Source organism: Narcine bancroftii, chromosome 2, assembly GCF_036971445.1.
Source record: "Narcine bancroftii isolate sNarBan1 chromosome 2, sNarBan1.hap1, whole genome shotgun sequence".
Taxonomy (NCBI): domain Eukaryota; kingdom Metazoa; phylum Chordata; class Chondrichthyes; order Torpediniformes; family Narcinidae; genus Narcine; species Narcine bancroftii.
This window is the reverse complement of record NC_091470.1, coordinates 35,157,793-35,183,706: the sequence shown is the minus strand read 5'-3', so window position 1 is coordinate 35,183,706 and position 25,914 is coordinate 35,157,793. Positions and strand designations below refer to the sequence as shown.

Below are 25,914 nucleotides of genomic sequence, written 5' to 3'. Positions count from 1 at the left end.
GCAGAAGCTGTCCCTGTGCCGCTGAGTGCTCGTCGTTAGGCTCCTGGACCTCCTTCCTGATGGCAGCAGAGTGAAGAGGGCATGGCCTGGGTGGTGGGGGTCTTTGAGGATGACCTTGGATGCCACTCCTGACCAGGCACTATATTGAATCACTGCCAGGGAATTTGGAATCATCCACTCAGAAGTTGTCTTCGTGATTTTAAGGTGGTTTGTTTTGAATCGTAAGTGAAAAGTAATATTTTGATGCCTTGCAGAGTGGAGATTCAGAGACCAGCCTGTCGACCATTTCCTACAGTGACAGTGCTTCGTCGACACAATCCCTTTCACATGGTGGAGTTCCAGAACTACTTGTTGGATTATCTTACAATGCTACTACAGGAAGGCTTTCTGTTGAAGTAATCAAAGGTAGTCACTTTCAAAATTTGGCTCTCAACCGACCGCCTGGTGAGTGAAATAAATGTTTATTGTCGCGGAATATTTGTTACCTGTTAAGAAGAAATGAATGCCTCTACACATTTTCATTTTTTTGGTCATAATTTGTCACATTTCCCTTTCCCTCTATGCAAGCAGACACCGGATTGTCACAATAACCTACCTGGTCCAGATCAGGGTTGGAATTCTGCCATCTTGACCCATTCTGGCCTGTATGTGATTGCAGATCCATCAATGCATTTGGAATGGTCACACAGGTCAAGGGGTGTCTCGAGATTGGAAGCTTTGCTTTTTTTTTGGTAAAAAAAATGTATGAAACAATCACATTGGTAATTAATTAATTTTCATACATATTTCTTTACTCTAGAGGAGCTCATTCAGCCCATTAAGTTCATGCTGGCTCTCAAAGCAGTCCCATCAATCCGATTCCCCCTTTGTGTCTGTGTGGGTTTTTCCCGGGGGCTCTGGTTTCCTCCCACCCTTCAAAACGTACCAGGGTGTAGGTTAATGAGTTGTAATTGGGTGGCACTGTCTTGTGGGCCAGAATGGCCTGTTACCTTGCTGTGCTTTCTCCCCCCATCTCTAATTTTTCTTTATTCCCACCTTCATCTTTTTAGTGATCTCTCCCCCTATCTGTCTCTCAACATTCAAGTTTATTGTCCTCTGACGGTACACGTACATCCTGAGGAAACAGTATTCTCCGGTCCTCGGTGCAAAACACATAGACATACAAAACATCAAAATGGCAATGGCATCTAGTGTTGAAACTAAGAGGTGCTATTTAGTTGCCCTGGAGACCATAGTTTAGCCACCCCTGATGTAGGGTGTTCCTCCAATTTGCAGGTGACCTCAATTTGGCAGTACATGAGACCATGGATTTTTTTTGCTGTACCAAATACCAGAGAACTGATTCTTTATTCAAACACACAGCAGGGAGTTGTTCTAGTGAACTGGTGTGGACTCGAAAGGCCGACATGGCCTGTTTCCGCTCCGTAAATGGTTATATGGTTATATGGTTATTGCTGTGAACTCCCATGATTCTCCAGCCACCCACCTACAATGGGTGTAATTTGCAGTGACAATTTAACTTATCAACCAGGATGTTTTTATGATGTGGGAGGAAACTGGAGCACCCGATCATTGAGGCAGCGGCGCTACTCACTGCACTACTGCCCCGCCCACAATAGGAAAAAGATTTGTTGGTTGGCCCAACCAGTTCTCACACAGCTTTGAAGCCAATCACCACCCATTTCCTGGGAGTTGCTGAACAAGGTCCAGTTGAGAAGGGGGAACCTCCATTTACAACCCTCCCCAACTGGGAATGAGCATTTAGATCTGGAGATAACTTGGGGTTCAGATTACATACAGGAGATCCACTTGGTGGATCCACTGAGGTGAACTCAGACCCCAACAGGTGGTCCAATTCTGCAATGAAAGAAGTTATAATCAGTATTCACTGCATACATTAACAGCAAGTCTGTGCCACCACTCTCTGGATTGTGAAGAACTGCCCACCTCAACCCTGCCATAACCCTGGACAACATATTTTTTCAGAAAGTTTGCTTCCTGAAATTGGGGATTATGAGAGACAACCTCAAGATAAACACAAAAATAATTTCAGATGTACCATAGCATGTAGGAAGTTGGAGAAACATGAAATTAACTTTTGTTGAATTTAGAATGTTTAATAACAGAATAATGGTGACACATTGCATTAGTTCAACCGACCTAAAGATGTTTTGCTGTTAGTACTCAGCATCTGACGCCTTTCGTGATACTGATTTTTCCCTGGTTGCAATGTCCTGGTGAAACCTTTCACCATGTTCATCACTGACTGCACCAAGATCAGCAGGGAAGACGTCCAAGTGTGAATGCAGAAAATAAATTTTCAATGACATGTGACACTTTGTATGCTTGAAGTATGCTGTCAATCAGCTGGATGTAGTTTGGTGCTCTGTAGTGGCCAAGAAATTTCTCAACATCATCTTCCAAGCCTGCCCAGGCCTAAGATAACATTTGAATAGCACCTGCACTGTTGATCCCCAGGCCTGCTTGGACTGACCAAAGCAGACTTAAAATTTGACAGGAAATCACAAAAGTTGATTATATCTAAAAAACAGTATGTCATAGGAGAATTTTAGAGTGATTTTTGTGTCGAACAGCCCAAAATCCATAAAATACACCCAAAAGTGTTCAGGAAGCAAAATCCTCGTTGTCCAGGGTAATGTGTGACAATGAGCCAGAGGACATAAACTGCAAGCTCATCCCCACATTATTTCCCAATCATTAATCTCATCATCTGTGTCCACAGTTCCTTAAAATAAATGGCAATTCATTAAGCTGATCCAGGCTACTGGATTAGGCAGCTTGCTAGTACAGTGCCTCACTGTTTCAGAGATCCAGGTTTGATCCTAATCTTGCGTGCTGACTGTGTGGAGCTTGCATATTCTCTCTGTGACTGGATGGGCTTTCCCAGTGCTCCAGATTCCTCCCATCTCCCAAAGGCATGCTGGTTGGGAGATTAATTGGCATTAGTAAATGACCCTTGGTGTGAGTAAGTGGCAAGAGAATCAAAGAGGGAGTAGACGGGCATGTGAGCAGAACAATTTACTGACAAATAATTAGGAGAATGAGATGGATGTGATTACTTAGAGACCCATCTTAGCCTAACCAACCTGAAAAAAATTGAAATAAATGTGGACCTAATGTTCAGGGAGTGCTTTTAAACCCTTTCCAAAAGTGCAAGACCCTACACTGTATCCTAACTTGGGCCTAAATAAAGTCTTGTTGAAGAACAAAGTTGTAAATTTCACTTATCATGACTAGTTCTGTGAGAATATCTTAGAAAATTTTAGCTGTCACCTCCCAGGACTTACTGTTGACATTTTGAGATTGATGCATTAAAATTCACAAACTGATCTTTCTAACAGCTAGACTTGAATCTATTTCTGGAATGTGCATCTATGCTTAGCATTTGATTTGCCAATATAGTAGATGCAAAAGTTGTCTGTACTGACCACCAAAACCCTTTGCTCACCTCTCATCACCTCTTCCTCACTACTGGTCATCTGTCTCCCATGGCCTATCAGACACCTGCTCTTACTGACCCCTTCAACTGAGTCCCACCAAAGAACTTCAAGCCATCATCTCAAGTACTAATTCAAACCTCATCATCTCTGGCCATCTCCCTCCCACGGCCTTCATCAACCGTTTCAACTTCACCTCTCCTTTCTCTTATTCCAATCTCACCTCCCCTGAATGCTCTGCTCTCTCCGCATAAATCCTATCCTCACTATCAAACCCGCAGACAAAAGTATTGCTGTTGTGGTCTGGCGCACTGACCTCCACCTTGTCGAGGCCAGACGACAGCTATCAGACACCTTTTACTTTCCCCTTCAATAGGACCCAACCAAAGAACATCAAGGCACCATCTCAAGGACTATCTCTTACCACATCATCACAGTAATGGCTTCCAACTTTCCTCACCAAAACCCTCTCTTTGGTTCAATCACCTTTTTGGATTTTGTAGCAGTTGGGAATCTCCTCTAGGTTTAATTCTTGCATGGATTGACACCCACATCAGTATCAAAATTTAACGTCAGTATGTAACACCTATATTTTAAATAAAATATTTAGCAAAGAACTTGCTAAATCGTCTCAAATCAGATACCCGGCCACTTTTAGCAAATGGATGCTCTAACCCATGGGTTGGTTAAACTGTGGTCGCGAGCTACGTGCTGCTCTTTACTGTATTTGCCATTGTATAGGACAATTCTCAAAAGTTAAAAATTTGACCTTAAAATTGGGGTCGCCCTATACAAATTTCTTACCTTGCCGATGGTTGCAACATTGTCGCCATCTTCCTGCCAGCTCCGATGACATCTTGCGCATGCACCGTTAGTTATTTGCAAAGTCTCAGCACTCCCCTGCAGGGACCATCTGCTCAGTCCCACTGCCGTTGGTTCTAAACAGACTTTAAATGGCCTGTAACAGGAGCTGACAGTGATTTATTTTAAAATATCCAAATAAAATTTAAACCTTTAAATGATCATTTATTTAAAAAATATTATTATTTGGCTTTAACAGGATCCACTGGTCAGTGGTAAGTGCCAGAAATTTTGGCGGTGGGGGGGGGGGGGGTTCATCTTATTCAAAGAGTATCGCTCACAACCATCATTTTAGGTGGAAATTACGGGGGTCATCCTATACACAAGTTGTCCTATGTTGACCAAGACGGTAATTGTACAAGCCGCTGCTGTTACGGGCCCAGAGGACTCCAAAACCCAGCAGCAACAGATATTCACCAAGACAAATGGTTACTTAAACAAAAGTTGCTTTTAATGATCTTTAAACATGAAAACAGGAGCAAACTTTAACTTATCACTATTAACTTAACTCACCTAACTTAACCCCCTTCTAATTCTAAGCGCACGTGTATGTAATGTGTGTGTAAGTTTAGAAAAGTTCTTTAATTCACAGTCCAATCTCACTTCTCATTCCTCCAAGTTCACTGGTCACAGGCAAAATTTATACAGTGCACAGAATTTAACATTGATGAAGTTCACCAGGTATTGGTGCTTGAAAGGTTCTTATCGGTTTTCAGAGAGAGATTTGTTGTTCCTGGACACAAACTGATTCCTTTTAATCAGCCATGTCAGTGTCTTGTTGACGAAACTTGCCCCATCAGGGTTTTCCAGATGATAATCTTTTTCTTTCAGGTCACCACAGAGTTCCTTTTTGTTTCTCTTATTTCAGGTGAAACATTAGGCAGCCAGTCCTCTCCTCTTGCATGGACCACAAGGGTTTTGACCAGGCTGAACTGCGCACTCACAACCTGTCTTCCAAATGGGGTTTTCCACAAGCTTGCCAGCTTGTCCTGTTCCAGTTCCAGTTGCTGCTGCTGACTGTAAAACTGATCTCTCTCTCTCTCTCTCTCTCTCTCTCTCTCTCGCTCTCTCTCTCTCTCTCTCTCTCTCTCTCTCTCTCGCTCTCTCTCACTCAGAGAAAGCCACATGTCCCTCTTAGAACAACCAACTGCACTTAAACAGACTGCAGCTCCGGAACTAATCTTTCAAGTTCGTTCATCTGTTTCTTTCCAAAACAATAATCCATTACTCCATAGCACGTCCAATTAACACCAACTTGTGAAGTTCTTATAGGCATTCTTCAAAGTTTGCGCAAAGGCACTCGGAGCCTGGACTATCTGGTTTGAGCAGAGCTCTGGCATTTTAAATGAGATCTGTTTTGTGTATTTACCCCTGCATCTACCCTGTCAAATTCCGTAAGAATTTTGTGTTTCAATTATTATTTTTTAAAATTAAATTTTAACCATGCAGCATGCCAGCATCCTTTCTAGCCTACAAGTCCCTGCTGCCCAAATATGGCAATTAACCTACAACCCCCTACATTTTGAAGGGTGGGAGGAAACCGGAGCACCTGGAAGAAACCCATGCAGACATGGGGCGAATATACAAAATCCTACAGACAACGCTGGATTTGAACTCCGGTTGCTTGCGCTGTAATAGACTTGCGCTAATCAGAAACCTTTAATTCTTCCAAGCTCTCGAGAGTACTTAATCGTTCCTCATTAAACAAAACTCCCATCCTCGGATTCAATCTGGTAAACCTTAATTGCAATATTCCAAGTATATCCTTCCTTAGGTGGGGAGATTGGAGCTGCAATCGGTATTCCAGGTGCTGTTTCTGCTGGGCCCTGTAAAACATTAAAAAAGACATCTCAACTCTTATGCTCAAATCCCCTTGCATTAACAGTCAGGATACAATTTTCCTTCATAATTGCTTTCGATGATCCATGTACACAATCTGAACTCTCTTCAATATGCCATCATGTCAAAATAAAAACATTTTCTAGTTTTTCCAAGTGGATGACTTCACATTTTACCATCTCCTTGAACATTCATTGTAACAGTTTACATCCCTTTAAGCTTCTCTGCTTCCTGTTCGTAACTCGCATGGCCCCCCAACTTGGAATTATCAGCAAGCTATCATATTATTGATTGAGGATTGGTAAGAGCATGAGGAGTCACGTGATGGAGTAGTGGCCGGTAGGAGAATACCAGCCCTTTCCAGAAAAGAAGGAAAAAAGTGGAGAAAAAGCAAAGCCCCAGACACACAAATCACAACAAATAAAAAATAAAGGTGTGGAGAAAATGGGACCTAAGAAAGAAAAGCCAAAAACAATGGGAAGAAAAGAAGAAAGAAAGATGCCAGAAGAGAAAGGTGAAGGCCTTACCTTCACGAAAAAGCAGGGACCCGCCGTGGAAAGAGGAGCCCACTCCCCGAGGTTAGTGGAGACCCCGCAGGGTCATGACCCACTAACTGCAGGACTGTAAAAATGGCTCATGGAGCCAAACAGGGGAGCACAACCGCGCATGCACGACAAGGACAACACCGACGGGAGGGGGGACCAGCTGTGGAGTGAAACTCCACAGCACGAACAGCTGAGAGACCCGACAGGATGGCTCCCAGCTGGGATAAAGAAAACAACGGAAACAGGAGGGGTGAGAATGAAAAAAAAAGGAAACTAGAGACACAACAGATAACCAACCCAGAAGAAAAGGACCACATCAAGACACCATGGGAAAAAAAACCCAACAAACTGAGACAAGCAGCTCAACAAGAAAGTCAGAAGAGACACAGATACAAGGAAGAGAAATAGAAGACACAAACCCAAGAGCAGACACAGAAAAAGGAGAACAAGCTCTGCACAGAGGAATAGGAGGTAAAATGAATGGACAGTACATAGATAAAAAGATTTTCAAGAACAAATGAAAGCATTAAAAGAATGGCTGACACTAGAATTTAGTGAAATGAAAAGAAAAATGAAAAGTACAGAAGAAAAAGTGAGTAGAATAGAGCTGATCATAACAGATGTAGGGAAAGGATTAGAAAATGTGGAAGAACGTGTAATGGCAGTAGAAATGGAAGTGAACGACTTAAAAAGAAAATTGGAAGAAAGTGATAAAAAAGTTAAAGAAACACAGGAGTTGTTAGCTCAGAAGATGGATATAATGGAGGACTATAGTAGGCGAAACAATATAAAGATAGTGGGCCTTAAGGAAGATGAAGGCAAAGATATGAAAGAATTTATAAAAGAATGCAAGAAATGGAGGAAGGAATGGAAATAGAAAGGGCACACAGAACATTAGCCCCGAAACCACAGTCACAACAAAAACCAAGATCCATTTTAGTAAAATTTCTGAGATACACGACAAGAGAAAGTATATCGGTGAAGGAAATGAATAAAATGAGAGAAGACAAAAAACCACTGGAATAAAAGGTCAAAAAAATTTTTTCTACCCAGACATAAGTTTTGAGCTCCTGAAGAAGAGGAAGGAGTTTAACGCAGCAAAATCAATCCTATAGAAGAAAGGCTATAAATTTATGTTAAGATATTCAGCGGTGCTTAAAATAGTTATCCCGGGGCAGCAAAACAGACTGTTCTCGGATCCGGAGAAAGCATGAGAATTTGCAGAATGCCTGCAAGACAGAAAGAGAGATGAAGAGATGTAACAAGAACAAAGAACGACGACACACTACATATAAAGAAGTAAAAATAATATATAAGTAAGAACTAAAGGAGGGAAGAAAAGGGAAGTAAGGGAGAAGGGGAAAAAAGAGGATTCTAAAAAAAATTAATAATAAATAAATAAAACATAAAAAGAAAAAGAGAAGAAATGAGGGGGAGCTTGGTTGTAATGTGAAGATAAAAGTCTTTTCTGGAGGGGGTTGGGTAGGAGAGAATAACAGTCACTGCGAAATCAGTTGACACTTGCGAACGGGTTCGCAGTCCGAATGGAGAGGGGAGTTGTGGTTGCCCAGCAAGGGACAAGGGGTGACTCAGAGAAGGGGGGGGACACTTGGGGTTAAGGGAATTTTAGATGTGGGAATGGTTGAAATATTTTATGTTTTAGAAGTGTTGTCATACAGTGTGTTCAAAAAAAAAGAAAACTGAGAAATGGAAATGGGGGAAAAGGGGAAAAGTGGAGGTGAGGAAGCAGAAATGAGATGTAAACAAAGTATGAAATGGCCATGTTGAATTATATGACTATAAATATTAACAGAATACATAACCAAATCAAAAGGAAGAGGCTATTAAATTAACTGAAAAAAGAAAAAATAGATATAGCATTCATGCAGGAAATGCATCTAACTGAAGTGGAACACAAGAAATTAAAGAGAGACTGGGTAGGGCACGTAACAGCAACATCATATAACTCAAAAGCCAGAAGTGTAGCTATATTAATCAAAAAAAATGTACCAATCAAAATAGAGGAGGAAATAATAGATCCAGCAGGGAGATATGTAATGATAAAGTGTCAGATATATTCAGAATTTTGGAATTTGCTCAATATATATGCACCTAATGAAGAGGATCAAAAGTTTATGCAAGATATCTTTTTGAAGATTGTAGATAAGCAGGGGAATATATTGATAGGAGGGGACTTTAACCTTAATTTGGATTCAAAAATGGATAAAACTGGACAAAAGACTAGCAGAAAGAACAAAGTAGCCAAATTTATGGTTAAATCAATGCAGGAAATACAACTTTTGGATATATGGAGGAGACAACACCCAAAGAAGAGTAGACATAAAACATACTCAAGGATTGACCTGTTCCTGTTATCAGCCCACATCCAAGGGAGAGTTAGGAAAATGGAATATAAAGCTAGTTTGTTATCGGATCACTCATCCCTGTTATTAGCAGCAGAGCTGGAGGACATCCCACCGAGAACGTATAGATGGAGATTAAACTCCATGCTACTTAAAAGACAGGATTTTAGAGAATTAATTGAGCGCCAAATTAAAATGTACTTTGAAATAAATACCGAATCAGTGAAAGATAAATTTATATTATGGGATGTAATGAAAGCCTTCATCAGAGGGCAGATAATAAGTTATGTAACTAAGATGAAGAAGGACTACAATCGGGAAATAGAACAGCTGGAAAGGAAAATAGTAAGTACAGAAAAAGAACTAGCAACAAGGGAAGATACAACAAAAAGAAGAGAATTGGTGGACAAAAAACAAAATCCAAAACACTACAAACGTACAAGGTGGAGAAGAACATAATGAAAATAAAGCAGCAGTATTATGAGCTAGGAGAAAAAACACACAAAATACTAGCTTGGCAGCTTAAAACAGAACAAGCTAAAAGAACGATATTGGCATCAAGGAAAAAGGACAAACAAATTACATATAACCCAACAGAGATCAATGAAAACTTCAAGGAATTCTACGTGCAATTCTACCGACTGAGAACGAATGGAAAGAAGCCAAAATAGATGAGTTTCTAGCTAAAATTGAACTACCGAAATTGCAAGAAGAGGAGCAAAACAAATTGATAAAACCATTTGAAATAGAGGAAATGCAGGATATATTAATAAAGCTACCGAACAATAAAATACCTGGAGAGGATGGACTCCCAATAGAATTCTATAAAACATTTAAAGACTTATTAATTCCTCCTCTCCTGGAAGTAATGAACCAGACTGAAGAAACACAAAACATGCCAGGTTCATATAAAACAGCAATAATTACAGTAATACCAAAGATGGGGAAAGATCCACTAACATCCAGCATCGTATAGACCAATATTTCTAACTCAGATTATAAGATAATAGCAAAACTATTAGCAAACAGATTGGCCGACTATGTACCAAAAATAGTAAAACTAGATCAAACTGGATTTATTAAGAAAAGACGAACAGTGGACAATATCTAAGTTTATTAACTTAATCCATGCAGTACAAGGAAATAAGATGCCAACAATGGCGGTTGCTTTAGATGCAGAGAAAGCCTTTGACAGGGTAGAATGGAATTATTTATTCAAAGTACTACAGAGGTTTAACCTACCAGAGAAATATATTAATTGGATTAAAGCATTATATAAGGGACCATTGGCGAAGGTGACAGTAAATGGATATCTATCGAACCAATTTAAATTAAACAGGTCAACTAGGCAGGGATGTCCACTATCTCCCTCACTGTTCGCTTTAGCTATTGAACCCTTGGCAGAACTGATAAGAACAGAAAATAAAATAAAAGGGATAAAAATAAAAGAGAAGGAATATAAAATCAGTCTATTTGCAGATGACATCATAGTATACTTAACAGAACCAGAATTATCAATAAAAGAATTACATAAGAAATTGAAGGAATATGGAGAAATATTGGGGTACAAGATCAACACAAATAAAAGTGAAGCAATACCAATGAATAATGTGGATTTCACAAAGTTTAAGAAAGAATCACCATTTAAATGGCAAACACAAGCAATCCGATACCTACGTATTAGGCTAGATAATAATCTAGGCCATCTATACAAATTAAATTATCAGCCATTAATGAAGAAATTACAAGATGATGTAGAACATTGGAAAGATTTACCACTAACACTGATAGGAAGGGTAAATTGCATTAAAATGAATATCTTCCCAAGGATACAATACCTATTTCAATCGTTACCAATTCCCTTAACAGAGAAATTCTTCAATGAACTACAGAAAATAATAAGGAAATTCTTATTGAAAGAGGGGAAACCGAGGATAGAATGTTACAAACAAGGGGGCTTACAGCTATCAAACTTTAAGAATTATTATACAGCAGCACAATTAAGATATCTATCAGATTTTTATCAAACAAGGGAAAAACCAGATTGGACCAGGTTAGAGCTAGATAAAATAAGGGAGAATGTACCAGAACATGTACTTTATAAGTGGGATAAAAAAACTGGTGCAACATAGAAGTTCACCAGTACTGCACCATCTGCTCAACATTTGGAAGAAGATTCACGTAGAAAGGAAAAAACAAATGACCAACTACCAAAATTATTATTGACACAGAATCAACTAATCCCTTTCACAATAGATAACCTTTCCTTTAGAGAATGGGAGAGAAAAGGGATCAAAAGAATAGAAAATTGTTTTTTGGGAAATAATTTATTATCTTTTGAACAAATGAAGTACAAATATGGTTTAACTTACGGTACAATGTTTGCATACCACCAACTGAAAACCTACTTAAAGGACAAATTGGGAAGCAGACTGAGGTTACCAGAAGGAAGCAGCTTTGAATATGTGATTACAGACACAATGATAATTAAAAGATTTATAACAAACATGTACATCAAGCTGCAAGAGAAAGAGAATGATGAAATAAGCTGTAAACCCAAACAAAAGTGGGAACAAGATCCAAACATAAAGATAAAAAATGAAAAATGGGAAAAGCTATGCTCCGGAACTATGAGAAATACAATAAACACGAGGTTACGCATGATACAATATAATTGTTTACACAGGCTATATATCACGCCCTAAAAGTTACCCAACTGTATCAGATAGATGTTTTTGCTGTAAGAAGGAAACGGGAACAACAGAACATGCAATTTGGGCATGTGAGAAAGTGGAAAAGTTTTGGGAAGATCTAAATCAGGTATTAAATAAAATCACAAAAAGCAACATACCAAAAAATCCAGAGATCTTTCTTCTAAGTAATATAAGAAGTAAAGAATTAGGCCTCGATTTGGATGAAGCACAAAAAAGATTTATTATGATAGCCTTAGCTGTAGCAAAAAAAATGTATAATGTCAACCTGGAAATCAGAAGAGAGCCTGAGAGTACATCAGTGGTACATAGAAATGAATAAATGTATTCCAATGGAAAAAAATAATATATATTAAAAAAAATAAAGTCACAATATTCGAACAAATTTGTGAATCGTACATGGAACACAACAGAGAGGGCTTACCGTGGACCCCCACCCCCCCTAAAATGATAGAATGAGAAGAAGACGAAATGAACTGACCCAGTGTGTAAAAGTAGATGACATAATTTTCTTGTTTATTTTCATTGTGTGATGACATTGTTTAATGGGTTTATTGAATTGTATATGTTGAATGTTTAGTGGGTAGGGAGGGGGGAGGGAAGGGAGGGGGGAAAAGGGGAGAAAATGACACTGTATGTTCAAGAGGGAAATGTTTGTGTGTATTTTGGTTAATATGGTTCATAGTGTGAAAAAAAATTGTTAAAAAAAGGATTAGTAAGGACATCTCCTCCACTATCTTTATCAGTACTGGAGCACCACAGGGCTATGTTCTTAGCCTCCAGCTCCACTCACTATACACCTATGACTGTGTAGCTCGGTACGGCAACAACACCATCTACAAATTCGCTGGTGATATCATGGCAGTGGGTTGTGTAAAAAAGGAGCAATGAGTCAGCATAGAGGAGGGAGATTGAAAACTGAGCTGAATGGTGCCCCAACAACAACCTCACACTCGATGTCACCAAAACCAAGGAGCTGATTGTTGATTTTAGGAAGGTAAAACTAGACGGTACAATAATTGGGGGATTAGAGGTGAAGAGGGTGAGCAAATTTCATTTCTTGGGAGTCACTATCTCTGAGGATCTTTTCTGGCCCCAACACAGTAATGGTGTCGTGAAGAATGCATGTCAACACCTCTACTTCCTCAGGGGTTTACAATTTATGACTGGAAAATCTTGACAGATTGTGTTGGAAAGTGTGCTGACCGGCTGCATCACGGTCTTGTATGGGGACACCAATACCCCCCAGTGTAAATCCCTGAAGAGGTAGTGGATAAAGTGCAGGACATCACGGGTAAAACCTGTAATGGCATTGATATACCACAGCTTGCAAGCAAATGAAGAATACACTTACTCCTTTCTTTCAGGGCACCATGAAGTTGACTTATTTATTTATTCACTGGACAACACATGAATTCTTCAGCTCCCCAATCACCACCCAGCCAAACCCCTCTGACCTCATTGGCTTCCTCTCACATGGGTGATCCTGATGCTCTCACTTTCCTTTTCCTGCGTCTGAGGTCCATCCAGTTGCATAAACACACTTGCGCATGCGCACTATTCCTCCTGCCTGCCACTTCACTTGCGCGACCGTGACACTACCCACTCCCTACTTCCGAGAACATTTATAGGGCACACTGCTGTCGGGGAGCAGCAGCAATCATCAAGGATCCACGCAACCCAGCGCACACACTCTGATCTTGCTGCTACCATCAGGAAAGAGGTATAAGGGCCACAGGACCACCGTCCAACATCAAACTCAATCAGGGATTTATTTAAGTACTCTTATTTTTGCACTCTATTCATTTTTTTTCTCTCTCTGTATTGCCCAGTTTGTTTACATTTCTTTATATGTTTACTTATGTATGTTGAGTCATTTTTTTTTCAGACTGCCAATCAATGGTAATTCTGCCTGACTCGCAGGTAAAAGAATCTCAGGGTTGTATGCGATGTCATGTATGTACCATACTCTGACATTAAATCTGAAATTGATCCCCTCATTCAATCAATTATGTTTTTACATAATAACGTTATGTAAATAACGTTATTTTTCCGTAGTCAATTTTCACACTTACCTTCTGGAGTGGCCATTCACACAGAATGACCTGTGTATAGATATCACCACCGCGCGTTTAAGTACCTTGCGTGCGGCTGGACGTGGGTCGTCATTGCCCATTATGGCAAATTCATTGCTGTGGACCAAGTCAGTTTAGACTGTGTGCCTAGGGGTGCTGCAGGTAAACTGAGTCGCTCATTTCCGGTCTGATCTTTTTACGCTGACTGCGTCCAGGGAATTGGAATAATTTCCCAGAATGCAGCAGCTGTGTAAAGAAGCATAATTGATACCACTTCTGAGCACCTGTGTCATCCAGTTAATTAGAGCCTCTCAGCCCAAAAATGACTACTTAATGTCCGTTAACCAATCATCATTGTTTGCCCATTCACCACATGGACGTTCATTTGTTCACATTTGTTTCATAACATCTTGACTGTCACCTCATCAAAAGTCTTCTGAAGATCCAAATGCATCCATCCCTTCACTGGACCCTTAATTTTTTCAGCTGCTTACAGACTTGAAAGCTCTGAGATATTCATGAAACGATTTTTCTTTCATAAATCCATGTTCACTCTGCCTAATCTGAGTCTTTAAGTGCCTGTTGAGGCACAGAATTGTTTCTCTTATTTCCATGTTTGGTTATCAGATGATGTGCTGGTTTTATTTCCTTGAGGAATAACGTCTCAGGGCTACCTGCAAATTGCTGCAGATAATTCATTAATTCTTTATAATTGTAAAAATTTAATTTAATTGACCCCTTCCAGATTGGGCAGAGTATGTAATTGTTTTCTAGGCTTGGATGTCATTACTTTAGTTTGGAGTAATGGAGGCAGTGAAGTTTCATACAAATTAAAGAACTAGGGGTGCTGCTCCCTTGAAAGCACAGGACCAAATCAACATTAGAAAATGGTACAAAATGAGGAATTCAGCGGCTCAACCAGTATTTGTGGAGAAGGAGGAGAGTTGACGTTTCGGAACAAGACGCTGCATCAGGATTGAGACCGAAGAGGGGAAACAGCTGGTATAAAGAGGTGAGGGGAAGGGGTGAGGCAGGAACTGGGTCATGACCCAATACATGAACCATCCTTCTGCCTCCGCAGATGATGCTTGATTTGCTGAGTTCATCCACCAGATGGGTTTTGCTCCGAATTCCTGTCTTTTCCTTCTCCAAATAGCAGAAACCAATTTGTTATATGACTGTTAGGCAGTAAGCCAATTTTCATAACAATAATAGAACTATAATCGATTATGTGTAATGAGCCCAGAGGACTCCAAAACCCAGCAGCAATAGAAATTCACCAAGACAATTAAACAAAAGTTGCTTTCAATTTTCTTTAAACATAATAACAGGATCAAACTTATTACTATTAACTTAACCTAACTTAATCCCCTTCTAATTCTAAGTGCACATGTATGTAATTTGAATATGTTCAGGAAAATTCTTTGTTTCACTTCTCCAAGTTCACCAATATCAGGCAATTCTTTTACTGTGCACAGAATTTAATATTTATGAATCTTCACCAAGCTCTGGTGTTTAAAGTTAAATGGTTACTGCTCAGGAAGGTTCTTGCTGGTTTCAGAGATATTTGTTGCTCGTTGGACACATGCCACTTTAGTGTTTTGCTGAAGAAACTTGCCCCATCGTGGGCTTTCCAAATGATAACCTCTTCTTTCAGGTCACCACAGAGTTCCTCTTGTTTCCTTTATTTCAAGAGAAACACTCAAGCCAGCCATTTCCTCTTCTAAGGACTATAAGGGTTTTGAACAGGCTGAACTCAACTCACAACCTATCTTCAAAATGGGGTTTTTCAACAGGTCTGCCAGCTTGCCATGTTGCAGATTCAACTACTACTGTAGAATTCAATTCTCTCTCTCTCTCTCGCTCTCTCTCTCTCTCTCTCTCTCAGACCTCTCCCAAGGCTCCAAACCCAATCTTTGAAAGATCTTATCACTGGCCACGGGGGTGGTGTCAAAGGATTGGAGGGTGGCGCATGTGGTTCCTCTGTTTAAGAAAGGGTCCAAATGCAAACCTGGGAATTATAGGCCTGTAAGTCTGATGCCTGTGGTGGGCAAGTTGATGGAAAGTGTTCTGAGGGATGCTATTTACAAATTTTTGGAGGTACAGGGATTGATAGGGAGTAATCATCATGGTTTTGTCAGGGGTAGATCATGCTTGACAAACCTGATTGAGTTCTTCGAGGGGGTTACAAAAAAGGTTGATGAAGGGAAAGCTGTGGATGTTGTCTATTTGGACTTTAGTAAAGCTTTTGACAAAGTTCCCCACAGGAGGTTAGGAAAAAAGGTGGAGGCATTAGGTATAAATAAAGAGGTAGTGAAATGGATTCAGCAGTGGTTTGATGGGAGGTGTCAGAGAATAGTGGTAGAAAATTGTTTGTCCAATTGGAGGCCGGTGACTAGTGGAGTTCCTCATGGTTCGGTCCTGGGTCCACTATTATTTGTTATATATATATTAACGATCTGGATGTAGGGGTGGAGAATTGGATAAGCAAGTTTGCGGATGACACAAAGATTGGTGGTGTTGTGGATAGTGAGGTAGATTACCGTAGATTAAAAGGTGATTTAGGAAGGCTGGAGGTGTGGGCTGAGAAATGGCTGATGGAATTCAATACAGATAAATGTGAGGTGCTACATTTTGGAAAGGCAAATTTAAATAGGTCATATACATTGAATGGTAGACAATTGAGGAGTGCAGAGCAACAAAGGGATTTAGGAGTTATGGTAAATAGTACCCTCAAGGCTGATACTCAGGTAGATGGTGTGGTGAAGAAGGCATTTGGAATGTTGGCCTTCATAAATCGGAGTATTGAATTCAAGAGTAGGGAGGTTATGATGAAATTGTGCAAGGCATTGGTGAGGCCAAATTTGGAGTACTGTGTACAGTTTTGGTCACCAAATTATAGGAAAGATATAAACAAAATAGAGAGAGTGCAGAGAAGGTTCATGAGAATGTTGACAGGATTTCAGGGTCTGAGTTACAGGGAAAGGTTGTGCAGACTGGGGCTTTTTTCTCTGGAGCGTAGAAGATTGAGAGGGGACTTGATAGAGGTGTTTAAGATTTTAAAAGGGACAGAGTAAATGTGGATAGGCTTTTTCAATTAAGAAAGGGGGAGATTCAAACTAGAGGACATGGTTTAAGATTGAAGGGGGAAAATTATAAGGGGAACAAGAGGGGAAATTTCTTTATGCAGAGGGTGGTGGGGATGTGGAATGAGCTTCCGGCAGACGTGGTCGAGGCGGGATAATTGGTTACATTTAAGGAAAGACTGGATCGTTACATGGATAGGAGGGGACTAGAGGGGTATGGACCGGGTGCTGGTCAGTGGGACTAGGAGGGTGGGGATTTGCTACGGCATGGACTAGTAGGGCCGAACTGGCCTGTTCTGTGCTGTAAGTGGTTATATGGTTACTGCTGAGCCTGGACTTTATTCTCCATACATAATAGATTAGGATCCTTCATTACTTATGCAAAGCCAACCAGAACCTGAATGTCCAGCTTCAGCAAAGCTCTTGCATTTTAAATGAGATGTTTTTTGTGAAGTGTTACTCTGTTTGTGAAGTGACCTACACTAAACCCCCACAATCTATCTCTTAAATACATATTTATCCATAACCATATTAATATAACCCATAACATATGATGCCAGGAATATTTGAAAATCTCTCTTAGAAAGGCTTGAAAGTACAATTAATATTCACCATGGAAACACAGCAATGAGGTGAGCATTGGCTTCATGAGTGTTTCCTCTTAATCTTTTCCAGAGGAGAGGAGTTTCAAGGAGACTTAACTTATTACTCTGCCCCCTCTCTATCTCTCCCACTCTCTATTCCACTCTGTCATCCCCCTCTCTCTCAACCCTCCATTTTCTTCATCCTCACACTCCCTCTCCCCCCTCTCCTCATACAGTCTGAGACACAAAGTCTGCTGGATGAAGGTATCGTTGAACCTAGCACCAGGCCGTGGAGAGCGCAGGTGGTAGTGCTAAAAGGGGAAAACAATTTCAGGCTAGTAATTGACTATAGCCAAACCATTAATCGGTACATGCTCCTGGACGCCTACCCCCTTCATAAATTCTGGAGGGTCCTTTTCAGTATCACTAATGGGGTTTCTATCTTCCAGAGACAGATGGACAGAATGGTGGATGAGTATGGGTTGAAGGTTACCTTCCCCTACCTCGATAATGTCACTCTCTGTGGCCATACCTTGGAATACCATGATGCCAACCTCCAGAACTTTCTCCATGCAGCAAAAGCCCTGAACCTCACTTATAACTCTGACAAGTGAGTTTTCAGGTCTAAATGTCTGGCTATCCTCAGCTACGTGGTGGAGAATGGCATCACTGGCCCTGATCCCAATAGGATGCACCCCCTATTAGAGCTCCCCATTCCCAGGACCACGAAGGCTTTGAGGAGATGCCTGGAGTTTTTCTCATTCTATGCCCAGTGGATCCCTCAATACGCTGATAATGTTCACACTCTTAAAAGCCACTATTTTCCCCCTCTTGGCTGAAGCCCAAACAGCTTTTAACTATCTCCGAAATCACATTGCAAACGCTGTATGGGGGAGGGGGTACTTTATCTAACCTGACACATGAGAATGTACCTTTCCACGTGGAAAGCAACGCTTCGGATGTATCCCTGGCTGCTACCCTCAACCAGGCGGGCAGGCCAGTCACATTCTTTTCTTGGACATTGCAAGGCCACGAGCTCCAGAACCCCTCTGTGGAAAAGGAGGCTCAAGCCATTGTAGAAGTTATAAGGCACTGGACGCACTGCCTGGCTTGTAGGAAATGTACACTCCTCACTGACCAGCGCTCGGTTGCATTCATGTTTAATAGTGTCAAGAGGGGAAAAATCAAAAATTACAAGATTGGTAGGTGGAGGATCGAGCTCTAACATACAATTATGACATCGCCTATCTGCCAGGAGCTCTTAATAACCCTCCAGATGCCTTATCCAGTGGAAGCTGTGCCTCTGCACACACCAGCCAACTGCGGTCTCTGCATAATGAGCTCTGCCATCTAGGGATCACCCACATGGCTCATTTTGTCAAGGCACGCAATCTGCTCAACACTATGGAAGATGTCAGAGAAATGACCAGGTCTTGCCAGGTCTGCATGGAGTGTAAGCCGCACTTCTACCACCCCGCAAAGGCGCACCTGATCAAGTCATCCAGGCCCTTCAAATGGCTCAGTGTCAATTTTAAGGGACCTCTCCCCTCCACGAACAGGAACACTTCCTCTCTGTCATTGATGAGCACTCCCACTTCTCGTTCGCCATTCCATGTCCAGATACATCCACTTTGTCAGTCACAAAGGCTCTAGATTCCATTTTGCCCTGTTTGAGTATCCCAGCTATATTTATAGCGATCGGGGCTCATCCTTAATGACTGACGAGCTACATCAGTACCTGCTGGTGAGGGGCATCACATCCAGGACTATGAGCTACAATCTCTGGGGGAATGGACAGGTTGAAAGGAAAATGTCATGGTCTGGAAGGCTATCAAAATGGTCCTGAAATCAAGGGGCCTTCCAGACTCACGCTGGCAGGATGTCTTCCCTATGGCTCTCCACTGAATCTGGAGACTACTATGTACCATGACCACTGTTACTCCTCACGTGCTCCTATTCAATTTCAGAAGAAGATCGGCATCAGGAACTACACTCCCAACCTAGCTCACCACTCCTTGACCAGTCCTTCTCAGGAAGCACGTGAGGAGAAACAAGACCGACCCCCTGGTGGAAAGGGTGAAACTGTTCCACACCAATCCCATGTGCACCTATATGGAATACCCGGATGGCAGGGAGGATACTGTCTCCATCAGGGACCTGGCATCTGCTGGAACAGAGGGTCCATGCCCTTAAGTGCCCTGCGAGGCACGGAGCTCATTCTTGCTGCCCCCAGTCAGGGCATTGGGGGATTTGGTTCAGGAGGAAAGTGCATCTCCCTCCACCGTGGAGCTGGAGTCCCTGCCCGCTGCTCCTCCCTCACAAGGGGGACCAGGAGACTCGAGGAGCCCAAGGTTCTCCCGTGCTTGGGTGTTCCACCATGATCTCTAGAACCCCAGACCGCTTCAATTTGTAAATAATTGTATATTTTTTTGAATTTTTTTTCTGAATCATTGTTCTCTGTCTTCATCCACAGACCCTAAATTCTGTAGTAAGGGATGAACGCAATGAACTGAGACTCACTGGTGGTGTGTTATACTGATGGCTGGCTTCGCCTCCATCTACCCATATATAACCCTAGTTTCCCGCCTAAACCCTGAGCCCCTCTGAAGACCACTGTAAGACCCTACCCTCAGTTATAAGCTAATAAAAACGTATGCTCTTCCTCTAGTTGTGTAAGCTTTTATTCATGCTACACCCCCTCCCTCTCCCCCTTCATTTATCTCTACCCTCTCCCCTTTTTCTTCTTTCATTCCCTTTATCGCCCCCATCTCACTCTTCACACCCTCCTCTTAGCCACCTCTCTCACTGCCTCTCTGTCCCCCCTTTCCTCTACCCCTCTCTTCCTCCTCTCTCCTTCTTTGTACCCTTCTCTCTCTCCCTCCCTCCTTCCCTGCTCCCCCCCCCCCTTCATCCCTCAGTGCTGCTGATCAGAGGGGTTCTATATTAAACCTCTTTTATATTTAAAATGTTCATTTTCTTGTTGATACGGAGATACCCCATTAATCCTATGGAACCTTCCAAAGCTGTAGCAAATAAGTGATGGGGAGTCCTTCGCTTCAACTCTCTTGTGAGCCACTCTGTGGTCCTAATTTTGAAACAAGCAACCAAATTTTGGGTTTCCAATTGTTTCCTGGGGATTAGATCTTCCTTGAGCAAGCCGCTTGGTATTTTAAAAGTTTTAATTTTTTTTTGCAGGACTTTCCTATGGCATTAAATAATTTAATTGGTATGGGTTATCGAAAGGGGATATCCAAAGCTGGGGAGCACATACGGTATCTGGAATATTTTTTTTCCTATGAGGAAGAAATGTGTCAGGTTAGATAAAGTACCCCCTCCCCCAGACATTCCCCTTCGAATGGGAACAAAATGGAGGAGTGTATGAAATCGGTAGCTTTGTCAGCGACCTGCAAAGTGTAACACAACCTTAGATCAAAATTGCTTGAATTTTTTTTTCCCATTACTATCCTCTCAAAGAAACACAATACTTCAGAGTGTGTTAATTTGATCAATCACAGCTAGAATGTCATGCTGCAAAATAACATTGGTCAGCTGGATGCTTTCCAGGGGGTGGTGTTTGTAGAGTTTTATTGCTGCTTCAAGTAATTTGCTTTACATTGAACCAGTCTGCCTGCCTGAATTATAGGTGGCAATTCTTCAATGGAATGTTTTATTACTAATGGAAGCCCCAGTACAGAACATAAAGCAATTATAAAGAATTGAAGGACAATGCTTCCGTATCTGAGTGAATGATACTAAGTTGAAACCATGGTGTGAGCAACTGAAAGAATGGAAAATATTCACAGAAGAAAAGGCATTGTTATTAGGGGCATGCTAATTAGTCTCACGGGGAGGCATAGATTGAAATCTATAGGCACAGTTGAGGTTTTTGAGGAACAAATTATGCAATCGCATCGGGAATCGGGCAAAGCATGGATGGAATTAAACGTGAGGAGGGAAAATCTTTATAACTTTTCCAGGCCCATAGAGACCAGAGCAAGACACTTCTCTGGTCACTTTGATCACCTGTGACACATTCCAGATGCATTTACCAAGGCCCTTAGGTCACATCAAAATACTGTATTCCAAACATTCTACCACTGCCCCTGAATATACAAAAACTGGTGGAAGCCACTATCATGTTTCTAGGAGGGCTTTACAACAAAATTTCATGGAGGATTTCAATGGAACAAAAGATTGGAATGGTAGGGAAGTTTCAAAAGGCCAATGCGAAACTTCCACCCTCCAAAGATAGGAGCTGATACAAAGGTAAGCAATGCTGCAGCAATGGATACAATGGCACTGACTGCAAGGAAATAAAGAGAAACTTATAGGAATCAATGGAGGAATATCATTCCTGCTTATTCTTGGGCTGGGGATTGTCATAGCACAGAAATCTTGGAGGAACTTGGCCAGTCTCACAGCGTCCATAGGAGGTCAAGATATTGTATATTACTAGCATTTTAGGCCTGAACCATTCCTCAAGGTATGAGTGAAAACAGACAAGCCTCTGAATTAAAGGCTGGGGTAAGAAAGGGGGAAATAAGAGGGGGAGGAGTCCAGACCAACAGACTAAAGGTGTTAATTGGATATGATAAGAGGAAAGGCAAGAAATTATTTTGGTTCTGTGAAAGGAGGCAGAGGGGAAAGGATGGGAGAGAGAGAGAGAGAGAGGAAAGGAGACAGGAGAAGATTTGGGGGGTGGGGAGTTTCAACGGAAATTGGAGAAGTCGCTGTCAATGTCATTTGGGTGGAGGGTGCTCGGATGGAAGATGAAGTGTTGTTCCTCCAATTTGAGGTGATCCCTGTGCTTTTTTTCACAGATAGAGTGTGCTGCAGTTTCTGGAAATCAGCTACCACGTAACTGAAGCCTGTGTGTGTTCAGGTTCATGAACGAGATAGCTTCCCACTAATCACCTAAACCCATCCCAGAGGAAAGCATTGAAAATGTTCCCAGCCAAAAAAAGTACTGGGGTCACAACCCGAGGAATTTAGGGGCCAATGTCAGTTATTTTAAGGGGATTAGGTAGGGCTGATCCATGAGTAGATGCCTTCAGGAACTGAAAGGTACGGTTTCAATTTGCCCACACTGATGCTGAGTATTGATATTTCTTGCACGACAACAAGAAATGATACTTTCTTTTTAAAATGCCAGAAATTTGATCCAACTGAAGGGCTTAAATTCTACATTCAGAAGAAAGCTTCACATATTTGGGGATTGTGGTAACAGCAGGCTCCAGGCATTTTGTTGTCATAAAGAGATGATCTCCTGTTACCATAATGTATACAATCTTTCAATGCATTTTCAACATCCATCACACCCATCTGTGGGAGCAATAAACTGCATCCTGAAAAAAAACCCTTTAATTTCTCCAAATAATTTCTCATCAAGGCCACACTTAACATGTCAGCAAGAAAAGAAAGAGGAATTTTCGGCCTTGCATTTTGCAGTCGGGCGTGGTCCAGCATTGAACTGCCTCGATGTATTTTTAAATAACACTGGACAACAATTTTTTCAAAAAGTTTGCTTCCTGAAACAAAATTGGGAATTATGATAGTATCCTGTGGGAAGTTGGAGAAGCGTTAACTTTTATTGAATTTAGCAGGTTTAATCACATGATTATGCTAATACATTGCGTCATTTCAACTGACTGAAAAATGTTCTGTCACTGATTTTCATTTGTACTCAGCATCTGAGGTCTCTTGTGTCAGTGTCCAACAGTAGTCAGCCAGCACTGATAGATTCCAGTTGCCCTGATAATGTTTTTCCATGGTCGCACTGTCCTGGTTTGTCATTGACTGCAATGTGATCAGCAGGGGAGAAGTTCAAGTGCGAATGCAGAAAATGAATTTTCAATGACATGTGGCACTTCATAGTTTTGTATGCTTGAAGTAGACTTAAAATATAACAGGAAATTGCAAAGATAGGTTATATCTAAAAAACAGTACATGATAGGAAAATATTAAGGTGTTTTTCATGAACAGCATCCCCAAATCCTTAAAATGCACCTGCAGTGTTCAGGAAGCAAAATCTTTGTTGTCTCATGTAATTAATTCCTTAGATATTAGAGTAGTTATCTCTGCAATACTAATTGCCCAGTTCTACCTTGCCTCGTGAATGTGATGCCTTGCTACATGTCTGAGCTGTTGTTGTCTGCCTGGGCAGATGGGGTTTGTGGGTGTGGGGGATGATGTTTTGGTGCTTGAGAATGTAATTGAGAAAGAGCAAATCAATCAAATAATGGCCACATTTTTGTTTTTGCCACATCTGCCAGGCAACTAGGGGAGCATTTCATTATTTTGGTACTTCAAAGAGAAGTGCGAAATTATACGTTCCCACGGGACAACGATCAGTGGTTTGGTGGTCAGCTCCATGTGGAACCTGGCCCTGTGTGGCCCAGAGGTGTCACTCTGATGTAGCATCCTCGCTGCACCTGAAGGTCATGGGCAGAGGAAACAAATGTGCTGGATTGATTCTGCTTTCTCGGGGTCCACCTCTCAGCCCACTGCTTTCCTCACATCTTCTGATTCCCTCCTGAACAGTCTGGACTCATGGTGTCTGGATCCCATTGTCAGTGTCCACCACTTTCACATCAGGCTTTCAGATGTCTTTGTAGTGGAGGTATCGATGCCCAAATACTGTAAATCTGGGGGCAAGGTCCTTAGTAATGCAACTGTCAACCCTTTGATAAACGTATGCTGACAGACTTAGTGTGCTTCACGACGTATATATTAGTGAACGTGACCATCCAAGACATGCTTAGGATGATTGGTCCAGGTACAGGTCAACAGGACTGATTGGAATAAATAGTTTGGCACAGATGAGATGGACTGAAAGCCCTGTTTCTGTGCTGTAGTGTTCTATTACTAAATGGTTAAATGTCTCTGAGAAACAAAGGTAGAAACTGTTAAAATAGTTTCTCATGCCTTTCATGTGTTGTCCTGACCTCAAAGGAATGCATAGGAGCACACCACAGGGTTACACACTGTTTGGTGTTTTCCATCAGGTTCCTTCTGAAGCTACTTGGCCATGAGAGTTGCGTACTTCTGCATCAAATGGCTGGGTATGTGAGGCTCTCAACAACCTCCATTAGCACCTTATCATTGCTTTTCCCTGATGGCGTGACGGTGTCCTGCACCCTGCCATCAGTTCCCTTAGCTTGGATGGCTAACCCAGCACTGTAGAATGGAGGGAGTCTGTCTGTCAGCTACTGGAGGCATTACTAGTACAGTAGGCACAGGCCAACTACCTGACGGGGAACTGCCTCACTTTTTTTTGGCCCACTCATGAAAATTGAACACTGCTCCATATGTTGTCGTGTCTATGGATGAGCTGAAGGTAGGTCAGGAGCAATGAGAATACTGCTAGCATTAGAAGGTTGACATGCTGTTTGGCCCCATTATGGATCTCAAATAGTTCCAGTACTGTTTTGTGCTGAGAAAAGAATGGATCGTATGGAATCATTTCAATGAACAGCTAATTGCAACAGCACGTTGAACACATTTGTCCCTACTTACATATTTGAATGCCTTGGTAAGGTTAACGTAAGTAGTGTACGGCTTGTACGTACGATTTCTCTTCTCACTACTGAACTAAGAATGGATCTCCTGCTTCTAAAATCACCCTGAATTTCTGGATTCGGTAATAAATTAGAGCTCTGGTCTGAGCAAAAATGAACAAATTCTTCTTCCATGATACTCAGCAAGAAAATACACCTGATGAGTTATGGTGGATCTGCACCTTACTCGTTAGGGGTTGCCTGGTTGAATGACCAGTGATGGCCTGGAGTGCCTGTTCTCAATTTCAGTCCCATTGTTCTCACTCACATCCGCTAATGCTGAAGAGTAAGTTTGGTCGGAATACTCCCTCCGGACCTTAGGAAGGGTTTACAAAGACCTGATCAGTCGACATGACAAAACCCCTCATTTCAATCTCCCCATGGGGACCAAAGGAATGTAGAGCCCGATACTTGGGACTGACATTGCAGGATTTGCCAGGATAATGATCTGATTAGGTATCGAAAAGCTTTTGGATGTAATTTGGATGTTGCAGCAAGTTTCAGTGGCATCAAGACATTACCTTATCTAATTTTATCTGTTAGCATGTGCACAGATCTATTAATAAATGCAAATTATAATTATTTTGCGCATCAAGTATGATGTAATCTATTTTCTGCTTTATTTTTCCATCTCATTCCTCTTTCTTCCTTCAAGGATATTGATGTCATTGCCAAAAGTTTACATAGAGAGCTTCCTGTTAAATATCAACCACTGTCTATTATTGCGTTTCTAATTTGCAGCAATTTGGCTGTTTTCATATGATATCCAACTAATTTTCAACCTCCTACAGTGTTGTATTTTTTTAATGGGGTGCTAAGTCGATTGGAATATGAAA

General features: G+C 41.4%; 1 protein-coding gene across 6 annotated transcripts in view; it reads left to right on the top strand.

The window, feature by feature from the left end:
* The window catches only part of LOC138753363 (synaptotagmin-16-like), a 70,574-nt gene that overhangs the window by 38,920 nt on the left and 5,740 nt on the right, over positions 1-25,914 (top strand). For 5 of the 6 annotated variants that reach the window (XM_069916261.1, XM_069916260.1, XM_069916257.1 and 2 more), the window contains one exon: positions 255-444. In XM_069916261.1, the coding sequence (XP_069772362.1) occupies positions 255-444 (190 nt within the window). The remainder of the gene's footprint in view (positions 1-254; positions 445-25,914) is intronic. The other variant, XM_069916259.1, reaches the window with a different exon arrangement.